At 30.0% G+C, this 24,599-nt stretch overlaps 1 protein-coding gene across 2 annotated transcripts in view; it reads left to right on the forward strand.

Annotated features, from left to right (window-relative positions):
• The window catches only part of LOC142328800 (uncharacterized), a 57,918-nt gene extending 33,951 nt beyond the window's left edge, over positions 1 to 23,967 (forward strand). The window contains exon 3 of one of the 2 annotated variants that reach the window (XR_012757364.1): positions 23,648 to 23,777. Coding sequence is in view for 1 of the 2 variants with exons in the window: in XM_075372843.1 (XP_075228958.1) it covers positions 23,648 to 23,847 (200 nt within the window). In the remaining variant the exon portion in view is untranslated. Of the gene's footprint in view, positions 1 to 23,647 lie in introns of both variants that reach the window. The other variant, XM_075372843.1, reaches the window with a different exon arrangement.
• The last annotated feature ends 632 nt before the right edge of the window (positions 23,968 to 24,599 follow it).

Raw genomic sequence — 24,599 nt, forward strand, 5'->3', positions numbered from 1 at the left:
CTCATTCATCCTCTGAAGAATTATCTGAAAGGTAGTTACCGGAGGCTAAAAGGAAAAAGAAAAAAAAAGGTTAGATATTGATTCCGTTTATCGAACTTCGTATGAAATCTAACCTCGTTTAATTAATTAACCTTACACATTAAATTGACCGATTTAAGAGAATTTTGATATAAATTCAAAACTATCGTCACCTTTACGGAAATATGTAATTTTTTTTCCTTTTTAAAATCTTTATAATACAAAATCTATAATAAAGCGACACTTTTATTTGTATTTTACAATCAACACTGGGAACACAACAACATATGACAATATTATTGACTTTTGAATGCGCATCATCTTTATAAATAATAACCTTAAATTTTCTTTGCATTTGTTAAAATTGGATCAACATAAATATTAAATAAAATGGGAAATATATCGCACAACCCTGTCGTAGGTTACCTCTTCCAGAAATGGCGTGGCTGGTTCTAATAACAATTTTTGTGTCTTTATAAAGACTTTTAATTATATTAATTGGTGTATTCAAATACTATGATAGCCCAAAACTTTCCATAATAAACTGCAGTTGATCCAATCAAACGCTTTAATGACATCAACGTAAGTGTTTTTATAAATTTTATTATAATTTTTTCTCAATGATTCGCTGTATGGTGATAACATTACCGATTCAATCTCATTTGTTTCATTCCAGTTTGATTTAAAAAAATTAAAAATATAATGATAGAATATACAACCCGTGATTAATAATACAAACATAAATTTTATATCCAGTTCTCCTGTGGTTAATAATATATTTTACATCAAATTCTTAGAGGATTTATTTTTCCGTTGTTTTCATAATCTACTTCATTTTTCTTCTTAAAAATGAAGCACAACGGCTAAAGTTGAGCGTTTAGGAATGACCACACTTCACCCAAATCATGGTTAAAATATTGTCACATATTCACTGTTCGATCAGAATATTGAGACTAACTAAAAATTTCTTATTAATACAATTTATTACTCTAGAAACATATAAACAAAATAAATAATAAAAATAATAATGACAGAACGTATATATAACATAGAAAATAGTAATTCAAACAAAAAGGACAAGATTTATTTAATGACAGTTAAATTATAAAAACCGGAATACAGCCCAGTTTACTAAAAACGTTAAAATGACTGATAGAAACTAATATTTCATTAATATTAACATGATAATAGAACAGTTAAAGTTCATACGATTCACTTTCTACAAATATTATTACTTTTATTGTTTACAATAGAATGAATATAATACTGCCGCTTTCACTATTTTTTATCAATAACTTACCGAATAACTTTCTGCATTCACCCACTGTCCACGCTGGAATACTCGTGACGTACTTTTCACTCGCTACCACACTCTTACTGATATCGCTTTCATCGCAACCGCGTTGAACTCGGGCTTGAGAAACTATTCTGTTATCGCTTGTTATCATGACCGCGCCGAATACAGCCTTGCAGAACTACTGACGTTTATCGCTCGTCTTTGACAGTATTTATATCTCCTGGTCTGCAGAACCAGTACTTTCTTTTCTCGTCCCTTCAGTTATTGAAGTGTAATAATTTTCATCGTCCACGCCCTTACATTTTTGTATAAATTCTTATTCCGTTCCGGTAATCAACTGTTGAACAACAGCTTTTGGAGGTGCTATTGTCTGTATTATAAATAATAGATTGTTAAACGGACCTGTTAATCTGGGAAAAGAATACCTTTTAGTTCCTTCTGGATTCTTCTTTTCATTATTATTTTCTTTTTTTCTTCTTAATTTGAAGAAATTCGTTATCCTGGTACAACACATTGGTCCAGTTACAACATTTAATAATCTCAGATTAAAGAAAGGCATCCGTAATTCGTTTATTTATATAATAATATCAGAGGCGTTCAAATTACAGACCGTATCAAAAAAATGGCAGCTTACAAACAATTAAATTTAAAAAGTAACAAAAAGGAATTAAAAAAATATTTAGAAAAACGTAGAATTTACAAATAAAGAACATAATAAAATTTACCTATTAGCTCAAGCAAAAATCAAATGGATAAAAAACCAATAAATACATACATTGAATGATAAACCATTAAATAAATAAATTTTATAAATTTATATATAAATTTTAAAAAAACAGAAAACAAACAAAATCACAATTTTAAAAAAGTTAAATATAGTTTGTAAAAAAAAAATCTAATTTTTTTTAATTAAGATGATCTAAACAGTTTATATGAAATTATATACAATAACTGTGGTATATAATACAAACAAGGTCGAAAAACAAAAATATTTATAATAGACTTAAAGAATGCGTTGAAGCTTTTGAAAAGAACTAATATTCTTAGCTATCAAATCAAATATAGCAATAATTATATACAATAACAATCATCTAATTGTAAAAAAATCAAACAGCTTAAATTAAATATATATATATATATATATATATATATATATATATATATATATTTTGTTGGAAGATTACTACTTTTTTTTTTTTTGTCTGCAGTCATTTGACTGGTTTGATACAGCACTCCAAGATTCCCTATTTAGTGCTAGTCGTTTCGGTATACCCGCTACATCCTACATCCCTAACAATTTGTTTTACATATTTCAAACTTTGCCTGCCTTCACAATTTTTCCCTTCTACCTGTCCCTTCAATATTAAGGTGACTATTCCAAGATGCCTTAATATGTGGCCTACAAATCTGTCTCTTCTTTTAACTATATTTTTCCAAATGCTTCTTTCTTCATCAATTTGTCGCAAAACCTCTTCATTTGTCACTTTATCCATACATCTGATTATTAAAATAAAATAAAAATAATAAACTAATAAAATATTTAAATAAAAAAATTAATTTTTAAATAATAAGTAATAATATACACCAATTCGATACCGTTAAAGTATATTCAGAATGATTCATGAAGAATGTAATAAATTTTCAGGACATATTCTACAAAGTTCATATAAACATAAATTCGGAAACGTTTCGTTAGCCAGTGTTGGCTGGTAAAAGATTTCGTCTTGATTTTTGTGCTTTCGGTAAAAATTAAGCCAAACTATAATTCTTGGATCTAAATTACGGGATAAATTTAGTGGTTATATATGAAATTTGATTTAAAAAATTGAAAAAAAAATAGGTCCTGAACTGTATTTTTCGGGAAATCTGGTACAAAATACAAAAAATTTGGGTTGAAAAACACTATGTTATATTTGGTATAAAATAGTTTTGATAAATGGATAGTAGATATTTAAAAATTTTGAACAAAACTCGTTGAGGATTTGATTCTAAATAAGATTGTATAAATTAATTCAATAAAAAACATAAGAATTTCGAAGTTTATTAAAAACAAAAAGCATCAATATGTGTCATATTTTAACTAGATATAAAATGAATTCAAAATGTTCATATTACAAAAAAATTAAATACTTTAGAAAATTAAAAAACAAAAGAAAAATCAAATAAAACAATTTATTTACAAATCTTACAGCTAATTAAAGATTAATCTTACCTAATAATAAAGATACAGCTAATAAAGATCTTACAGTTAATTAAAGATTAATCTAATTCATAACTTGACAGTACTAACAGAAGAATCCAACAATTAAGTTTTGTGTATTGTATTTGAACAGTAATAAAGATTTAAATAAGTGAACGGAAAAGTGCGTGTATTTATCATTTAACACTGCCTTATAAATTTTCCGATGAAGAATATGTAGATATTTTTATTTTTTATGGGTTCTGAAATTGAAACATACGAACTGATAGCGAGAATATCATTAAAGATTACTGAGCAGGAGGATAGAGGCCATAGAACCTTTGGTTCTTTTATTTCGGTGCTTATTTACCTCTAGATCGTTGGCGCTTTCTTAAAGAGTATCGGAGGGCGAAATTTTTCGCCAACCGACATTCGTTAACGATGCGTTTTCGAATTCTATATTAATATGAATTTTCTTCTTTATTTCCACCAGTAGATCATGTCCTTAAAGTCTGCTACATTCTTTGTAAATCATTCTGTAAAAACAGAGTTTTCTAAAATGGTGGGCCGGCTATACTTTTTCGGATTCTACTTGTAAAACTAAAAAAATATCCTTAGGAAAAATCGCAGTTTCTCCTTCGTTCTCCTCCTGTCCGCCATTTTGTTACTTTTATGTAATAATTTATATCTCAAGTTCGGATAGACGAATCACATTAATATTTGGTAAGCGTTTTGGTAATAAAGTTTTAATATTAGAAAAAAAATCAGGACTTGAAATACCTTCGAAAATTATTAAATGGCGGCCTTGTTATTTTTCAATCCGTTAAATCTCCATAAATATTATTTTTATCAAAATTGACATTTTTGCTAAAATTTTAAGCCTTTTATTTCCAATAAAATGACATTTCATTTTTTAAATCGGTTAACAAATTGCCGAGTTATGGTAGAAAATTGATGTAATTTTGTGTCAGTTTTCATGTCTTCCACTTTACGTTCAATTCGATTAAGTTTTAATCGTTTTTATTTATTGTTAATTCTAGCACTGTAAATTACTACCAAATTAAGAAATAACTTTTCTCACAATAATAGACCAAATAATTATAAAAAAATAAAAAAAATAAATAAAAAGAACTGACTGGAATTAAGACGGTAGGCTACAGAAATAAAACTTTTCTAGCAAATTCAAAAGATATAATTCTTCGAAAATCAAGTTTTTCCTTTCGAAAAACGTACGTACTATATGAAGTTCGAATCTTCTGTGATCAAGTTATTAAAGTAATAATGAAAAAAAATCTTTTTAATTTATTTCTGTCGTTTCTTTCGCGTTATCTTTTTTCATTACAAATGCTCAACTACAACTGAAACTAAGAAATTAAACTTCGGTTTAATTTAAAGAAAAGGAAGGTTAATATATTAAAATAAGTCCAAGGATGAAAAAAATAGTAAATTCATAATTTCATTTAGTATAATGCAACACTGATTCAAGAAGTATTTAACTCATGTGTGGATGAAATATTGTTTAATTTAGTGTCAACTTCAAATGTTTATGGAATACTTTGTTTATATTAGTTTTTTTTCTAGAATTAATCGAACTAGGAGGTCACTTTTATTGTGCTTTTACACACACATACACACATTTTCAATAATACATATCTCTTCACTAGAAGCACAAAATTAATTTCTATAACTGGCTCATTATATTTTTTCTAATGAGTTTGAAGTTCGCTTCATAACAACTTTTCTGATAACATATGTAATTTCATTTTATTATTGAACTTTTTACATCCTTGTACGAAGTAAAGGAAGTAGAATTGTGATCGCGAAAAATTTCGGTTTTCAGATTTCAACGGAAATATCAGTTTTTATCATCTCTGAATCTCCATTTTTGACTAGTTTCGACGTGACATTTGAATGTATGTACGTACGTATACATCTCGTATAACTTAAAAACGATTAGCCGTAGGATGTTGAAATTTTGGATTTAGGACTGCTGTAACATCTAGTTGTGCACCTCTACATTTGATTGCAATCGACTGAACTAGAAGTGTCCAAAAAACTCCAAAATCCAAAAAATTGGATCTTTCTTAAGCGCATAAGCCCTCATTGAAAGCTCTTCAACGATATATCTATCACAAGTGGTACTTATTTTCATTGGTTACAGCCAAATAAAAGTTTAATTAATGAAATATTGAGATCTTACAAGGGTAAGGACATCGGTTCGAATCAGACAGACTTCATTCATCTCCTTGTTTTTTAACTTAAATATATTGATTTATTAGTAATTATTAACCTCTGATTGTAAAAAAAGTTTTATGATAAATAATAATTCAATAATAACAATAAAAAAAAATGAAAAAATCAGAAGTTATTAATGAAATAAAATTTTATGTACTTCTATTAGAAAAAAAAAGTGTACATGTAATTTAATAGGCGAACAAGGAAGTCATGTCGTACACACATCAGTATTTTTTTTACTAAAAAAAGAATTAAATATTTTTGACTACGTCATAACATAACATAACTTAATGTCAGTATCAAATGCGGGAAAAACTCATGTGAAAACACTGATATTCTGTTGACCCAAATCTGGGAGGATAATGAGAAATCAAGCAATTAATAGGAGTTATTTTAAAAATGTCTTTTCAGAAGAGCTTACAATTCAGTTAAAAATTCAAAAAGGGTTATTTTTTTTAAAGAAAATTTTCAATAATAGAATTAATTGTATAGATTAACAGAAAACTAACTGAGGAGTACGTAAATGACTACTCCATTTTTACCGTTATTAAGCAACAAATTCATCGACATACCATATTATATGTTGTTATTAAATCAAATTCAAATTAAAAAAAGCTAGTAAAGTACTAGAGCAGAGTAGTCGGAAAAGTCATGCAACACAATTCATTGCAATAACTCTTTTCGGCGTTTCGTCAATTCAGTCGTTTAAGCACCTCTACTCGTATATTTGTAATGGTATATCAATTAATATCTTATTATGAAACAATTACCAGATAACATCTTTGATAAACAAACTTTTCATCTATAGAAGTTTTTTTTTAGACCATAATGGATCACTTCAATTCATTTTTTTTGCAAGTTCTTTCTTTTCTTGCTGATTTGTTGTTTTTCAGCTTTTCTTTTTTGCCAATAATTTCTAAGGGTTTCAGATCTTGCCCTTTCTTGTTCAGAGTACACCCGGCTTATTGTTTTCTTGGGTTTTGATAGGAATCTTGTTTCTTTATTTTTTAATTTCTCATAGTTTCCGGTTTTCGTTTTTAGGTTTTCACGTGTTATGTCTAATTCCTCCATGTCTTTCTGTACTTCGTATAACCGGTTCGGTCTGCTTTTCTTGATCCAGAAAAGTTCGACTATACGTCTGATAAGTCTGGTCTATTCCGTTCTGAAAATATATCCTAGAAAGGAAATTCTCTTCTTTCTAAATTTATTAGTTAACGGGATGATCGTTTTGTAAATCTCTTCGTTTGGAATAATTCTCCAAATCCCGTCTTTTTTTAATGTTTTTCCCGATGCATCGTCGTAGAATCTGTCTTTCAATCTTTTCCAGTTTGTCGGTAAACCTTGTCTGGTACGGTCCAAATATGGTTTCGCATCCGTAAAGTATTTCTGGTCGGATAACTGAGGTATAATGTCTTATTTTTGTGTTTATGGACATGTATTTTTTGTTATAGATGTTTTGTGTTTTTATTGTGGCTTTGATGAGTTTATTTATTCTTTAATTCCAGTTTGGATTTTCTTGGAGGCAATAGAAGTTTTATAATATTCTAAATTAGACATCATTAATAATCAAACAGAATCGAATAAAAATTTTTATTGTGGAGCCCTAAAATCAAGATGACTATTTATTGTCTCTCTAATACACTTCAAAATTATTCGTAATAAAATTAAATCGAAAAAACAAAAAAAATATTTTTTTTAAACTGGCTCCTCCAAATCAAGAAGGATATTTTAATGACTCTAATATGTTTTAAAATTAGTATTAAATTAAAATCGAAGCCTAAAAAATCGGTTTTATATATTGGGAACCCCGCATTAAAGGGGACATTTTTTTGACTAATATGCTTACATATCTTTATAATACTCATATCCTTAACACTTAATACACTTTATAATATTCTTATGCTTAATAAATAAATAAGTTTTAGAAATTGTTAATTTGAAATTGTATCAAAAGACTTTTAATTTTGGGGATCCCTTACTATTGGGGTATTGTTGAGTAAAATTAATGTTAAAAAATATATAGCCCCCAAAGTAGCAAAACTATATTAAAAAAAATTATTCAAAAATTTGAAATAATGAAAAGACACAGCCATAATTTTCACAATATTTTATATCTCCATTAGGATTATCATAATCGATTTGACTGTTATTTTTTCCCCTTCCTAATAATTGTCACTCTAACATTCGTAGTTGACATTTTTCGAAGTACCTCCATTTTTAAAACTACCTTTATCACTAATACTCCAATCAAATCAGCCATAATTTAAAATAAATTCAAATATGATATTTTAGGAAGGGAATGAAAATATTTTGTCAATACTTTTTTTGTAAATTTACCAGATATTTAGGAATAATGAAATAATAGTACTTTCGCATTTTAAAGGCAATGGGTATTATATATTATACAATGAGCTATTTAAAAATTCAAAAAAGGAATTTTCGACAGACTATAGGAATGGAACGGGGGAATATTTTTAATAATAATTGAAAGGATTGTTTAATTGGAAAATATTAATTTAAAAATTTTCCATTAACTGCTTTTCTGAAGCAAGAGATAGAAAAAGAAAAAAAAACATTTTTCAAGTCATTTTTTGGAGGTGGCAGTAAATATATAAAAAAAAATATTGGGCAATTCTGACAAAAAGGAACTGTCGGATAAAAAGGACAAGTTTTTTAAATTTTTTTGATAAAATGATGTAATAATATTTTTTAATTTTATTCTGACCGAAACACTCCTACTTTTTTCCAAATTTTGCAAAAATTTAATATAATAAACATTTTAAAGAAAAAATGAATGGGTGAAGTAGTATTATTATTTCTAAAGCAAGCAATATCTTAAAAATATGTATATATAAAAATCATACACATACATATTGGTTATAAAGGAAGTCAGCAATAACAACAGACTTAAGAGTTATTTTCACAAAATAAACACAAATGAATCATAAAGATATGTATCGTCTCAGAATTAATTTTGGTTTCGCGTCAATACATGAAAAAAACGAGTTAGTTTTTATTCAGAAATAAACTATTTAAAGATTTAAAAAATTACAAGAACTAAGAAAATTTTAAGAATTTATGAATAAACGGATTTATTTTTAAAATATTTTTTTCTGTTTTTATCTTGGTAACTATTTTTATTTTACTCGTAATATACAGCAAATTTGTTATTTAAACATATTTAATTTTACTAAAAATTACATTATTATTCATAGTATTGAAAGGAAATAATTTAGTATTTGAAAGGAAATTTTATAGTTATTTTCACTTTAAAATGCTTCACAGTAGGAAAGATAAGAAACTGGGACTTAACATGAGCGGCGAAAGACCGAGTGATTTAAAAATATGATAGAATAGAAAAGGTAACCCACCAAGTTGGTCTAGCGGTTAACGCGTCTTCCCAAATCAGCTGATTTGGAAGTGGAGAGTTACAGCGTTCAAGTCCTAGTAAAGCCAGTTATTTTTACACGGATTTGAATACTAGATGGTGGATACCGGTGTTCTTTGGTGGTTGGGTTTCAATTAACCACACATCTCAGGAACGGTCGAACTGAGAAATGTACAAGACTACGCTTCATTTACACTTATATATATCGTCCTCATTCATCCTCTGAAGAATTATCTAAACGGTAGATACCGGAGGCTAAACAGGAAAAAAAGAATAGAAAAGGTAAAATGCTAGTAAAATGAGAAAAGAAGAAACCGGGAAAAAAATAAAAATTATAGATAATCTAAAAGAAAAAGAGATTTCAGAAACCTAAAAAATTATCTGTAAATAGATAAGAATGGAGAGGTATGTTGTGCAAGGGACCTGTATAAGGGCAGATAAACACATATTCCAAAGAAAGCTCTCACCGACTTTACACAATTTCTTCTACTTCCTGGAAATATAAAAAGCTAAAATCTGGCATAGTTAAATCACAGTTGGTCTTTAGGAAAACAAATAAAAATTATTTTTATAATAATTGCTAAGGTTTAAAACATAAAAAGATAGAAACAAGAGTGCTAAGATCAGAAGAGATGGAAATTTGAAACCTGTTGGGATCCTCTCCTTAAATAGTAAGCTAGTCTCGGCCTTTCATCCGGAGGTCCCGGGTTCGAATCCCGGTCAGTTATGGCATTTTCACACACGCTATAAATCATTCATCTTCATCCTCTGAAGAATGAATGAGGTAAGCTAGCTTCATGAAGGGATTTTTTCTGTTTTTCCCATTAGAAGATTTAAGGAACTACAAATATTTTTTGATTTGAAACTGAAATTTTTCTGAAATGTTTATTTCAGAAATATTTGTTTTTAATATTTACTCTTAATTTCAAACATACTTCTCTAAAATCACTTTTAAGAACATGTTAAAATTGCATTCATTATTACTTGTATACTTGAAAACCCGATATGATAATAATTTAAAATTCAACAGAAGTGAAAATTTAAAATTTAAAAAAACATTTTAGGAATTTCCCTTTAAATCCCCGCTAAAAGTTTGAAGCTGGTTTCAGGTCCTGGAATAAGAAATAACGAAGACAAATTTAACTTAAAATATGCAGAATCTTGTTCACAACCTATCAATTCAACCTGTTTTATTTTACCTGTTTTCAATTTTCAAAACAAGTATTATATGTTTATGCATGTTTTAATGTCGAATTAAAAATATCACGAGAAATTAAACAGAAGATGTTTAATCGTTTTCTGAGATCGCCCATACAGATACACATACAATTTTATTTGAACGGTATTATAAAGTAGTGACAAATTTGTACACAACTTAATAGTAATAAATTTCAGTTACATAATCCATTGCAGAATGTATTTGGATGAAGGAGCTGGCGTTTTACGCTAACTTCCTTTTAAATTCATGAAATAGTTTCAAATCTAGGTTCATCACGCTTCTTTGTAATTTCATTTCGATTTCAAATTGTTAAAATCAAATTTGTACTGCAATGGCAATTCCAATGACACCAATTTTATAGCAAAACTTCCGTTGGATACCGAAAAAGGCTTCTTTGGCAAAAAAAAGTTACGAGTGTTTTCAAAATTGTTAAACAAATTGATACTCGGCAGTGTGATAAATAAAAAGGTTAGATAAGCATGTTAGAATGAAAATCTTTCATCGCTATCGGTTATTATTTTATAGGTGTTGAAAAATATTAATTTTCAAAAATCTCCAGGAAAAATATGTTCTTTTTCTATTTTCACTTCAATAAAAAAAATTCTGATGTGGACATCACATGACTTCTATGTACGGCTATTAAATGACATATACACATTTTTTTCTGCACTTCATTTAAACTTACTTAATTTGAAAGTAAGATACGATCCTCCAATTCTTTAATAAAGTGGACAGTTACAGAATTGCATCGTGGTGGATACCACATAGCATCACATTTTCTTGTGGTATCCGTATCAACATTTTATATTAGTTTATTATACATTAATTTTTTTTCACGTTGCTCAAGTAGTTATGTGGTGTAAGTTAGAACATGTCGGATACGTAACCATACACACATCGGTTCGAATCCAACGTCATGTACATATATTTTTTTAAATTTAAATATATTGATTTATTAATAATTATTTACCTCTATAAAAATTTTTGAATTAAAATGAAAAGTACATAATATTTTATTTCACTAATAACTTCTGATTTTTTTTCAGTTGGAGTTTAATAATTATTAATAAATCAATATATTTAAACTAAAAAAAAAGTTAACAAAAAAAGAAAGAAACAAAGTCGGATTCGAACCGATGTGTCTTCCACTTGTAAGATCCAAATATTTCATTAACTAAAATTTTATTTGGTTATAACTCAGGAACCAATGAAAGTAAGTACAACTTATGATATTGTTGAAAAGCTCTCAGTGAGGGCTTATTACTGTACTTAAGAAAAGTCCAAAATCCAAATGTTTTGGATTTTGGGCTTTTTTGGACACTTTTGGTTTAGTCGATTGCAATCAAAAGGGAAGGTGCACAACTAGATGGCTTTAAGTTGTTAATTAACAACTTTTAATTAGAAAAAATAAATTATTTATTTATTTTTTCTAATTAGTTGTTTATATGTACAGTACTAGCTGCAGGGCGTGTCGTAGGCACGCCTCCGCAGCTAGGTCCTCCGGGAGGGTCGCTCTGGCAGGCGGCGTCTCGAAATGGTATTATTAGCTGTCCAAAATTAATTACCTCTTGTATAAAAATATTTTTTTTTAAATTATGAAAATTGATATAAGGAAAGTTAAGTTAGAAATTTAACTGTAGAAATTGAAACTAACAAATCGTGATTTTCCGCTAGTGATCGGTACATTCCGGTGCTAAGCTAAGGGGAACGCACACACAGACGCAAATACAAATGACGTTTAGTAGAGTAACATTGGTTTAACGTTCAGTCGTAGGCGGAAATGTACCATTCTCTATATAAGAAATTCAATTGATTTTACTTTTTCTTAATTTTAAGAAGAATTTATTAAATTCTACAACTTTTCATTAATCAAATTACGCACTAGAGGTTTAAACAGAAGTTTGTAACTTTGTAAACCAATAAAAGATTTTTAAGAAAAATCTAATTAAGATAATTGATAAACTTAATGGGGGCCGACTTAATGTTGGGAACACGTAATCTAATCATACGTCATAATTTTGAACATTTTTCATTATAAAATTTTATTGGTTATATTTTTTTTTGTCTTCAGTAATTTGACTGGTTTGATGCAGCTCTCGAAGATTCCCTATCTAGTGCTAGCCGTTTCATTTCACTATACCCTCTACATCCTACATCCCTAACAATTTGTTTTACATATTCCAAACGTGGCCTGCCTACACAATTTTTTCCTTCTACCTGTCCATCCAATATTAAAGCGACTATTCCAGGATGCCTTAGTATGTGGCCTATAAGTCAGTCTCTTCTTTTAACTATATTTTTCCAAATGCTTCTTTCTTCATCTATTTGCCGCAATACCTCTTCATTTGTCACTTTATCCACCCATCTGATTTTTACATTCTCCTATAGCACCTCATTTCAAAAGCTTCTAATCTTTTCTTCTCAGATACTCCGATCGTCCAAGTTTCATTTCCATATAAAGCGACACTCCAAACATATATTTTCAAAAATCTTTTCCTGACATTTAAATTAATTTTTGATGTAAACAAATTATATTTCTTACTGAAGGCTCGTTTCGCTTGTGCTATTCGGTATTTTATATCGCTCCTGCTTCGTCCATCTTTAATAATTCTACTTCCTAAATAACGAAATTCTTCTACCTCCATAATCTTTTCTCCTCCTATTTTCACATTCAGCGGTCCATCTTTGTTATTTCTACTACATTTCATTACTTTTGTTTTGTTCTTATTTATTTTCACGCGATAGTTCTTGCGTAGGACTTCATCTATGCCGTTCATTGTTTCTTCTAAATCCTTTTTATTCTCGGCTAGAATTACTATATCATCAGCAAATCGTAGCATCTTTATCTTTTCACCTTGTACTGTTACTCCGAATCTAAATTGTTCTTTAACATCATTAACTGCTAGATCCATGTGAAGATTAAAAAGTAACGGAGATAGGGAAAATCCTTGTCGGACTTCCTTTCTTATTACGGCTTCTTTCTTATGTTCTTCAATTGTTACTGTTGCTGTTTGGTTCCTGTACATGTTAGCAATTGTTCTTCTATCTCTGTATTTGAACCGTAATTTTTTTAAAATGCTGAACATTTTATTCCAGTCTACGTTATCGAATGCCTTTTCTAGGTCTATAAACGCCAAGTATGTCGGTTTGTTTTTCTTTAATCTTCCTTCTACTATTAATCTGAGGCCTAAAATTGCTTCCCTTGTCCCTATATTTTTCCTGAAATCAAATTCGTCTTCTCCTAACACTTCTTCCACTCTCCTCTCAATTCTTCTGTATAGAATTCTAGTTAAGATTTTTTATGCGTGACTAGTTAAACTAATTGTTCTGTATTCTTCACATTTATCTGCCCCTGCTTTCTTTGGTATCATTACTATAACACTTTTTTTGAAGACGGTAATTCCCCTTTTTCATAAATATTACACACCAGTTTGTATAATCTATCAATCGCTTCCTCACCTGCACGGCGCAGTAATTCTACAGGTATTCCGTCTATTCCAGGAGCCTTTCTGCCATTTAAATCTTTTAATGCTCTCTTAAATTCAGATCTCAGTATTGTTTCTCCCATTTCATCCTCCTCAACTTTCTCTTCTTCCTCTATAACATTATTTTCTAATTCATTTCCTCCGTATAACTCTTCAATATATTCCACCCATCTATCGACTTTACCTTTCGTATTATATGTTGGTGTACCATCTTTGTTTAACACATTATTAGATTTTAATTTATGTACCCCAAAATTTTCCTTAACTTTCCTGTATGCTCCGTCTATTTTACCAATGTTCATTTCTCTTTCCACTTTTCTTAAATCCACTCTTCTTTCGCCAGTTTGCACTTCCTGTTTATAGCATTTCTTAATTGCCTATAGTTCCTTTTACTTTCTTCATCATTTTATATAGCAATGAAAAAAACCAAGGAAATTTAATTATTAGAATATTGATTGTGGTTTACAATTGGTTGGAATTCTTAATTTATTTTTACGAAATCCAGAAAAATATATTCTTAAAGCCCTATTGGTTGACTAAATTTTGTCATAGTCAGTAACATTCTGTGGATGTTTTGTGAAATAAATTTGTATATTTTTTTACGATAGGATATCATGTATTTTTCTGTAGTTCGCTATAATGTATTATTTATTGTTTTCAGTAATTTTATTTTTCATTTGTGTTATTGGAAATATTAAGAAAAATTAAAATATTTGTTAACTAGTGTGAGGATGGAATGGATCAGTTAGACAATAACTGAACTGACTGTATCTAGGTAGAAATGTAGACGGTAAAAATCATATTCAGTAGGGAATATAGGAAACTAAAGTCACCATCACTGTGACCTTTGTTACAGACGATATTAGCTTTTATTACTTATTATCTTTAATGAAAATTCTTTTATATAATTTCCCTGGTGTTAGGTTGTATTATGTCAGTACATCAAAGGTATTAAGTTAATTTATGTATTAACCCACCGGGTTGGTCTAATGGAGAACTCGTCATCGCAAATCAGCTGATTTCGAAGTCGAGAGTTCTAAGGTTCAAATCCTAGTAAGGGCAGTTAGTTTTATACGGATTTTAATACTAGATAGTAAATACCGGTATTCTTTGGTGGTTGGGTTTTAATTAACCACACATCTCAGGATTGGTCGACCTGAGACTGTACAAGACGACACTTCATTTACATTCGTACATATCATTCTCTGAATACCTTACGGTGGTTCCGGAGACTAAATAGAAAACAAAAAAACAAAAAAATTACAAAAATATATTTGATTACATATAAAAAATTATTTTTTAAAAAAAGGTTTATTTAACTAATATTAACATTAATAAAAAAGGAAATAAATTAGAAGAACCCTCTAAAAAGTAAAAAATAAATTATATAAATATCTATAAGATGTGCAGTTCTTGATGTTTCATGTTCTTTTGTTATCAAAGTGATGTTTAAAAACTGTTTCTTTCAAATTTATGTATTTAAGGGTACAGAAGTTTTGGAAGAATATTTTTTATTGTTAATATCTTTCTCTAAATATTTATGTGAAGTTCGTAGAATAAAACTTGTGTACAGAAATTAGTCCATCAGGATATTTGAAGTCAAGGATTTGTTAAGATTAGAAAATCCACTGAAATGTGATATATTTATCTTTAAGATATCTTAAATAAATTTAAAACTCTACCGATTTACAGCAGAAGATATCAAACAAATCTCATGATTGTAGGTTCAAACATTTCTCAGATAGTAAAGACGCGCCCGCATACGCACATATAAATAATTTTGAAAACTAAATTTACTACTTTTAACTTATGTAACTTCAAAAGTGTTAAAAAACTATAATAATTCGTGGAGAATGTTATTTTTTACTTGCTAGCTCTATAGTCCATTTGATGTACTTCCTTTTTATAAGCTTTTATTAAACTTAAATGAAATTTAAGGTAACGTAATGAAATTTGGTACACGTATGTAACTTCGATGACAATACAATACTACCGTGTTAGAATTTAGATATGAACCCACACCCCAAAACCCCACGCATTACCCCTACGCTAAATTTATGCATGTTGCTGAAAATTTTTATTTCTCATGAACTATCGTATGAAAATCAATGAAATTTGATACACGTATGCAACTTCGATGAGTAAAAATAAATATTTTTAGTTTTTTTTTAGTTTTAATAAACAAACAAATCTTTTATTTAACTCGCTTTAGGAATAATCAAATCTTGCAACTGCTATATCTTTTGATCTATCGTATGAAAATCAATGAAATTTGGTACACGTATGTAACTTCGATGACAATACAGCACTACGGTGTCAGAATTTGATATTATCCACCCCCACGCGTTACCCCTACGCTAAATTCATGCATTTAGTTGAAAATTTTAATTTCTCATGAACTATCGTATGAAAATGATTGAAATTTGGTACACCTATGTAACTTCGATGTGTAATAATAAATACTTTTACTTTTTAGTCTTAATAAACTAACAATAATATTCAGATATAAATACTATTAAGAATATTTTTTTTTTGGATATAAAAAGTTTATTGTTCATTAAGACTAAAAAGTAAAAAATAAAAAAAATATACAAAAAAAAACAAAAAAAAATACAAAAATATATTTGATTACATAAAAAAAATTATTTTTTAAAAAAGCTTTTATTTAACTAATATTAACATTAATAAAAAAAGGAAACAAATTAGAAAAATCTTATAAAAAGTTAAAAATAAGAATTAAATCAAATTGAGAATTTTAAACAAAAAAATATAATATATTAACAAATATAAAAATGCACTGAAAAGTAAAAAATAAATTATATAAATATCTAATAAAAAATAAATAAATGTAATAATTATTAAATTTTAAAATTAAAAGTAATGAAAATATTTAGTTAAATAAAAGCGTGGCGCAGTTTTTATAACAATCTTTTCCAATAATTTTGTGTGTTTTTATCTTTTATTTACTTTTTGGTGTATGTTTTCATTATTTTTTCTTCGTTTATGTACGATAATTTATGTTTTATAGTTTTGTTATTCTACTTTGTTATTAATTTTACTTTATTTTATTACCAGTTTGTTTTAATTTACACTTTCCCTGAAAATATAATTCGAATCAAAGGGCAAAGTATGGTGTTCATTTCAAAAATGAGGTATCGAATTTTTTCCAAATATTTACGTTTTGGAGTCCAACTAGTTAATTTAGACAAAAAAAAAAAAACATGGATGTACGAGTATGTACGGATGTGCATATGTACGTGTATCGACTGCTTTTGGCCTTATATCTTTGGATTTCCTGAACTAATTTTCTTCAAATTTTGCTCAAATATTTATATATATGGAGTATTGATCATTGTAATATTTTTTTTTAATTCGTTAGTGGCGTGTGGGAGATACTGCGTAAAACCAATTTCGATTTTCTTCAGAGCCATTTTAGAAAAATCTATTAAAGCAAATTTGTTACCTATAATGCGTAGATAAATAACCGATAAAAAACTTTGTTTCAAAAAATCAATCCCCACCTCTTTAAATTGAAATATATTGTTTTGTTTTTTTTTCTTTTGCTCTACTTCCCTTCGGTTTAATTTTTTTCATATAATTTTTGAAAGTTTATACTTCATATACAGAGCTATTAATAAATATCTACAATTTTCTAAAATTATATACCCCGAACCCAAAGTCCCAAAAAGTTTTTTGAAAATTTTCTTTTTCTTATTTTTGCTTTTACTGAAGGAGTGTTAGATTAAGAGAAAAATTTACTTAAATTTGTTAAGCTAAACCTATATATGAATATTTCTAGAAGTATTTTTCTTAAAAATTATTCTCCACCGGGTTGGTCTAGTGGTAAACTCGTCATCGTAAATCAGCTGATTTCGAAGTCGAGAGTTTTAAGATTCAAATCATAATAAAAGCTAGTTAATTTTATACAGATTTGAATTCTAAATCGTGAATACCGGTATTCTTTGGTGGTCGGGTTTCAATTAACCACAACCATCAGGAACGGTTGATCTGAGATTGTATAAGACTACACTGATACATATCATCCTCATTCATCCTCTGAAGTAATACCTTTCGGTGGTTCCGAAGGCTAAACAGAAAAATAAAAAACTTATTCCCCACCTTTAAAAGATACATGTACTGGTATTGGATGGTACTGGATTAGGTTATAATCGGTTATAGTAATAGAGTATAAGTAGTAAGTAATAAGACAGTTTGGATCTTTCCGACTTCGACGGAAAGATTTTGCACTGAAAAAGCTGTGCAAGGTATTGTATGACTGACCGGTGTTGCAGAGAAAGTCATGCAATACTTTGCCAGCTTTTTTATACTTCTAAAATTTACATTTTATATAAACATGTTACTGTCATTCTGTCGGATGGTCGTTTGGATCATGAAAATTGTTTGCAATTCACTGATTTTCTTTTATTTGTTTCTGCTATTTTTAACTTCTTAAACGTCATTTTATATTTTTGATTTTTAAAAAATAAAAATGCATTATTATTTTTTTTTTTCTTTCCGTAGCGGATGAAAAAGCTCTGCCAGCCGCCGTCAGCCCGCACTGACGGCAGTACGGGGCTCTCACCCGCTAAAAAACCTCCCCTAATACCATGCAGGGGCTGGATCTAAGCCGAATGGTATGTACAGCCCCTGCATGATCACCCAGGCACTTCCCTATCCGAATCCGTGTGACCGGAAGGCGTCCCCAGGGGGCGATCGACGAGCGACGACTCCGAGGAGCCCCCGCCGCCCACCCCCAGAAGCTGGCCTACCCTGATCACCCGTCATCGAACTCCAAGCCTCCGTAGATTCGCATCAACTCAGCCTGCCGTCGCCTCTCTTCGTTGACCTTCTCTCGTATCATTGATGCGATCGTAGTCGAGACACACTCCCACTTGTTGCAGTTCTTCTTCCGTTTTGCGCACAATTACAAGTGCCAAATCATCAGCAAACGCCACCGGGGTGACGCCTGCCGAATAGTGCTGCCTTAGAACATTATCTAAAGCAATGCTCCACAAGGCCGGACCCGACACCGAACCCTGAGGGAAATTTCCCTCTCCACCGGAAATTTCGTTTCACCACCTTCCGACCTGCCCACTACGAATTTGTCCTTAAAATATTCGTGCAACACCCTTCGCAGGTATGCCGGAATTCGTCTTACTTCTAGTTCACGAAATATAACTTCCCATGGCAGCTCATTAAACGCATTGCGTATATCTAACAGCATGACCGCTCCTATCTCTCTCGAGTTATTATTATTATTATTGATACGTTTTAAAAGTTTTATTGTAATCACTTTTGGATACGATAAGTCAAACAGAAAAGGATTAAAATTCTCAAATCATCTCGTTGAAATATGATATAAAAAAAAAAATATTAACCACAATTTGCAAATTTTACATATATAGACTGTCATTTATGGAGTATACGAAAATTTACTATACTTTTATTGCATATCTGAATAGTAGGATCTCTCTTCTGTAATGTAATGGCATTATGTCGGCTTCAGATACTAAACTAGTCACGCGAACTGTACGGAAATCGCCTGCGCCATATCTGATTACCTTGTTATGTATGATGCCTGACTTTTTTGGACTCGATATTTCTAGCGGATGAATGTGTAATACAATCAAGCTTCGATTGAACCAGTGCTTTATGTAATCGCAGTAACGTCTCTTTTTCTGAGCCTCGATTGATGTTCGATCATTTAATAATGTTTAGGGCTTTCTTCCATGCGACACACTCAAATTCTGTACGTGAAATCCCCAACTAATCTATCAATTAAAAAAATTAAAAAGCGTACAATACCGTTGAACTGAATAGGATGGTTATCGATGGTCAAAACAGAACTACGACGAGGAGTTTTCTTTCTACAGAAGAACTACACTTCTGTAGTTTTCCATGATGAAAATTTGAATCCATTATATTTTTGCAACTTCGTTAAGAGCTTTTATCGCTAGTTGCAATTTATAATTCACCATAACCGTGTTGTTACTGGTACATAAAATTGCCAGATCATCGACGTAAATATTTTTCCTTGAATGGCTAATATCAGTTTATCGATGACGATCGTAAACAAGGTACCGCTCAACGGCGAACCTTATGGTATGCCATTTTCCAATTTTTTTTCTGACGAGTACTCGTAAACCCGAACTTGAAAAGTACGGTCGTTCATGTATTGCCAAGTTATTAGCTAAATTGCCGCAAATTTGAAGCATTATTCAATGACGCCAAGTCATATCAAAAACCTTCTGTAGATCAAAGAAGACTTCAACACAGTGTTTCCTAGTGATGGAATTGTTGTATATAGTATTTTCTAAATTGATCGTTTGGTCAGTAGTAGACTGGTACTGTCGAGATCCTGCCTGATGCGAGGATAGAAGATCTTCTCTTTCTAAAATCCATACTAATTGATTATTTTTCGAAGTTTTTTTCAGTAGCACCCGTCAAGGAAATAGGAGCTATTGGGATCGGTTAGATTTTTATATTTTTTTGGAATTGGAACAATAAGTGGCTTTCTTCCACTGCTGCGGGTACATTACATCCCGCCATATCTGAGTATATAATGTTAGCAATTTACGTTTTGCAGCGGTGTTTAGCTTTTTGATTTTGGCAATGTATTTTATCTGAACGAGATTCTGTATTGTCCGTTTTTTTTCACCTTTTTCACAAGCTCATCTAGTTTGAAAGGTACATTATGAAAGTTTATTTTGGTTCCAAAATTAAGATGACCTTCAAGTTCTGTTCTTTTTATTTCTTAAGTATTCATTCGTCACAATTAGCCGTTTTACTGACTTCTTCAAAATTATTAATTTTGAATGGACTGTCTGTTAGATCACCTTCATATTGAAGGCAAGTTATAGAGGTATGTCCGCAGATAGCCTTCACGTTCTTCTAATCGTTTGCTAAAATCATACTTCTACTATGATATGTATTTTTGGCAGAATCCTTTTTTTTTAATCTGCCTTAAGTCTTATTACATAGGTCCTATGTTTTTTAAAGGCAGTTAATTTTACGATGGTGGATGTTTCTTGAAAGCGTTATATGTTTTTTCTTCCTTTTTATCACTTCACTAATTTTATCATTCCACCAGGAAAGGAAAGGCTTCTTGAGTTTCCCGAATGTTCTGGGAATATATCTTGATGCCGAATCGATTATAGCGTTGTCATCTTTACCGATAATTCCAGTTGTTTCGGGGAGTTTTCATATCAACAGAGAAGGTCGTCCGATCTACCTTATCAAAAAACCATATTTTGGGGATAGAATATATTTCCGATGAGACAAGAGTTGAAATTTCCACCGAAAGAAGGTTCACTTCTGTAGAAATCTTCTAAAACATTGTAAGGGTTCATCGGTGGTATCTATGCACTTAGAAATGCTAAATCTATACAGGAAGTCAATCCATGTCTGGCTTTAAAATAAGCTCCTGAGCCATTATTTAATATACCAAAGCTTGAATTTAAATGGAACTTTTCCAATTCTCTTCCCGGGGGAATATTTGATCCGACCCCCAAATAGGGTTTTGTACATTAAAGTCATTGCATTCCTCATTCTTTAACAGTATGTGTGGAGAAGCTGGAACACCTACAAAGGGTATCGCACCAGCCGCCTCCTCGGAAAGGGATGAAACAGTCACCCCTTTGTAATAATTTATTTATACAAAATATTTTATTTTGTGATTCCAGTGATACTTTTTGTGTCACTGGAATTATAAAATAAATCATGACACAAAATAAATCCACGGGTAATTTTTTCAGACCAATTTATTATCGCTCAATTTTGTTTACATTTATCTAATGTTTTAATAATTTAGGTATACACACGAAGGAAAAAGTTTATATGTTACTAGCGTTCCCTGGTCGTGGCTTCATCGTAATATTTCACCTTCGAACGCTAAGGAGAGGGAGGTAGTATAATTGTTGCTGCTGCGTTACTCACCTGTGTGGTAATGTAGCTGGTGATACGTGCCAGTCGATAAATTATTTTGCTATTGACACACATCCATCGGTATGTTGCTCAGCGTATAGATTTTTTGGTGTTGTTGACCCCATTAATAGTGGAATTTTGAAAAAACCAGTAATTGATTTTTAGATGTTAATGTGTAAAAACATTCACTCCAAAAATCAAATTGATACCTTAATTCGCTGCCGAGAAATGCACAAAAACGTAAAAGAAAAGCAAATTACCCCTTTTCACCCATCGCAACCCCTTCATGCCTTCGGCCGCGCTGTATGGTTACTTGCGTTTCCCGTAGTAATCAGGGGATATTTAGTAGGTCAGGATTGCTTCGCTCTCACTTCCCGTCTAGCTGGACCCCGATGTGTTCATTGAGCTCATGCGTATGAGAATAATAATGATAAATAAAAATTAAAGCCTGTTCAATTTATAAAAAATGTCTTTCTTTAAGTTTTAAATTTCTTCAGAACAGTTTGGTCAGTACAGGACCCGAAACTTTGAGCGATCTAAGAATGTGGGTTTCAAAACATTCGGTCTCCATCTTAAAAATATTAGTTATAACCGGTTACCCGTACAAAGTACGGATAAAAATGTATTTTTCCCGGTTCTTAGAGTTATCCGACTAGAAGGTGTTCGTACTTCGAATCTCATTTTTTAAACTTTTTTATTACTTTTATGTTTTTTAGTCAAGTAACCGGAGGCAGGTGCAGCCAGTCGCGTCGCACGTACAGTAACAGTGGCTGTGTTGGCTGAGACGTCCCGCCGTACATCGTCGCACCACTTAAAAAATCGAAATTAAAAAAAACCGAAAATTGTTTTAGAAATTTATATGAAGAGTATTATCAAATCCTAATCTAATAATATATCATTTAGATTAGTAGGAAATGGGAAAAATTTGCAATCATTGTTCAATTTTTTTTTACCTTTCTTTACCGCTTTCAAGGTAAAATTTAAAAAAGAATATAGAAATTAGGTTTTAGATATTCACATGAAGACATGAAGATTACATTTACGCACACCAAAAATCAAATTGATATCTTCATTTGTTACCGAGAAATTAAAAAAAAAAAAAAAAAAAAAAAAAAAAAAAAAAAAAATAGTAAATTTCATTGTTACACCATTTTAACCCTTACACCGTAAAGAAGAACATGTATACAAATTTTCATCGTTTTTACTGGGCGTTGATAAATCAGTTAGAACAATTTGCTTTGTAGGTACAGATTATTGCATTATTATCAATTTGAAAAAAAAAATAATTAAAGATGTGTTTATAAAAACCTTTTAAGAAATCTAAAAACTTTGATTTTTGATAAAAAGGGAAAACACATTTATTCGTATTACCAAATACTGAGACAAACGTTTTACAATTATTTAAATAAAAACTTTACTAGGTGTAAACAAAAGTTGAAAAGACAAAAGTAGTTTTCCTATGCAATACTCCAAGAATAGAAATCAAGACGGCGCCTTAAACGTCAACAGACGTTTGACTGGTCTTTCATCTCGTCATTTGTTAAATAGCAATTATCGTTTTTATTACTATTATTAGTTATTAACAGAATTTTGTACGCCAAACGGAAAAAATCAACAAATTATTAAAAGGATTTTAATTTTTTTTATATAAACGATCTTTTTATAATTATATAAAAAACATAGACACACAATATTTATTTATTTACTCTACAAGCAAAAGTCTGCAAATGTTATTCAATCACATAAAGTTTTGAACAGTTCGTTTAAACAGTATTTAAATTGTGTAGTAATAATAATAATAATAATAATACAATTTTATCGTAAGCCTTTATTTGTAAAAATATTTTAATTGCTTCTTGAAAAAAGTTTTTAATTAAATTATTGTTTTTATTTATTTTTACAGGTGTCCGAACTAATTTACAGGAGAGAAAACCATTTCTTCCACCATCACCATCTCCTCCGTTATCTAATTTGGCGCCGTTAACATTGGACGGTAATAACGTCAGACAGCCACATTGTGCAGCGTCTCACATGTACTACGATAAGCCTACGAAATACTCTTCACAGTCAATCCATCCGGTTGCTATGCTTCATGTAGCATAGTTATGTATTATTAAAATATTTATTATTAATTTTGTTCTAATAATAATAATAATAATCAATTTGTTTATTAAATTATGTTATAGAATTTTATATTGTCAATTGGTCTTTTATATAAACTTTATTGTGTAGAATGATTTAAAATAAAAAAAAAATATTATTTTTACAAATTAAAAGATAAACTTGTAAATAATGTATGAGGGTTAATTAAATTAAACACCCTTTTTTTATTCACAAAAAATCAAACTAAATAAATGTTAAGAGTTCTTTAGGATTATAATACCTCTAGCGTTTAATCATACGTACATTATTCTGATGGCATGAACAGTAAAATATCCCTTAATAATTTGTTTTTATTAAGACAATTTTTAAATCTGAAACGCCATTTAAATCCATTCAAATCAAATATTTACCATTTTCCGAAAATGTTACAGATTATCTTATTTTTCATCTTCGCCGAACGTCTCATCCGTTTCAAGTTCTTATTAATGCTATCGTTTCAGATTGTCTAGCAAACCGTTCTTCGCCTTCACGTTCCCTAGCAGTTGCGTTAACCGGTTTTGCACCACCAAATATTGCAGTAGATGTATCACGGTCTTTTTCATTTTCTATTGGCTTTGTAAGTGGCTTCAATGCTCTTTTCGGTCTTGTTTTTGGTTCATTGAGTTTAGGTGGAGGATCTCTCTCTCACTCTCTCTCTCTCTCTCTCTCTCTCTCTCTCTCTCCCTCTCTCTCTGTCTTGGTCAATATCTTTC

The sequence above is a fragment of the Lycorma delicatula genome, chromosome 8 (genome assembly GCF_047948215.1).
Source record: "Lycorma delicatula isolate Av1 chromosome 8, ASM4794821v1, whole genome shotgun sequence".
Lineage (NCBI taxonomy): Eukaryota > Metazoa > Arthropoda > Insecta > Hemiptera > Fulgoridae > Lycorma > Lycorma delicatula.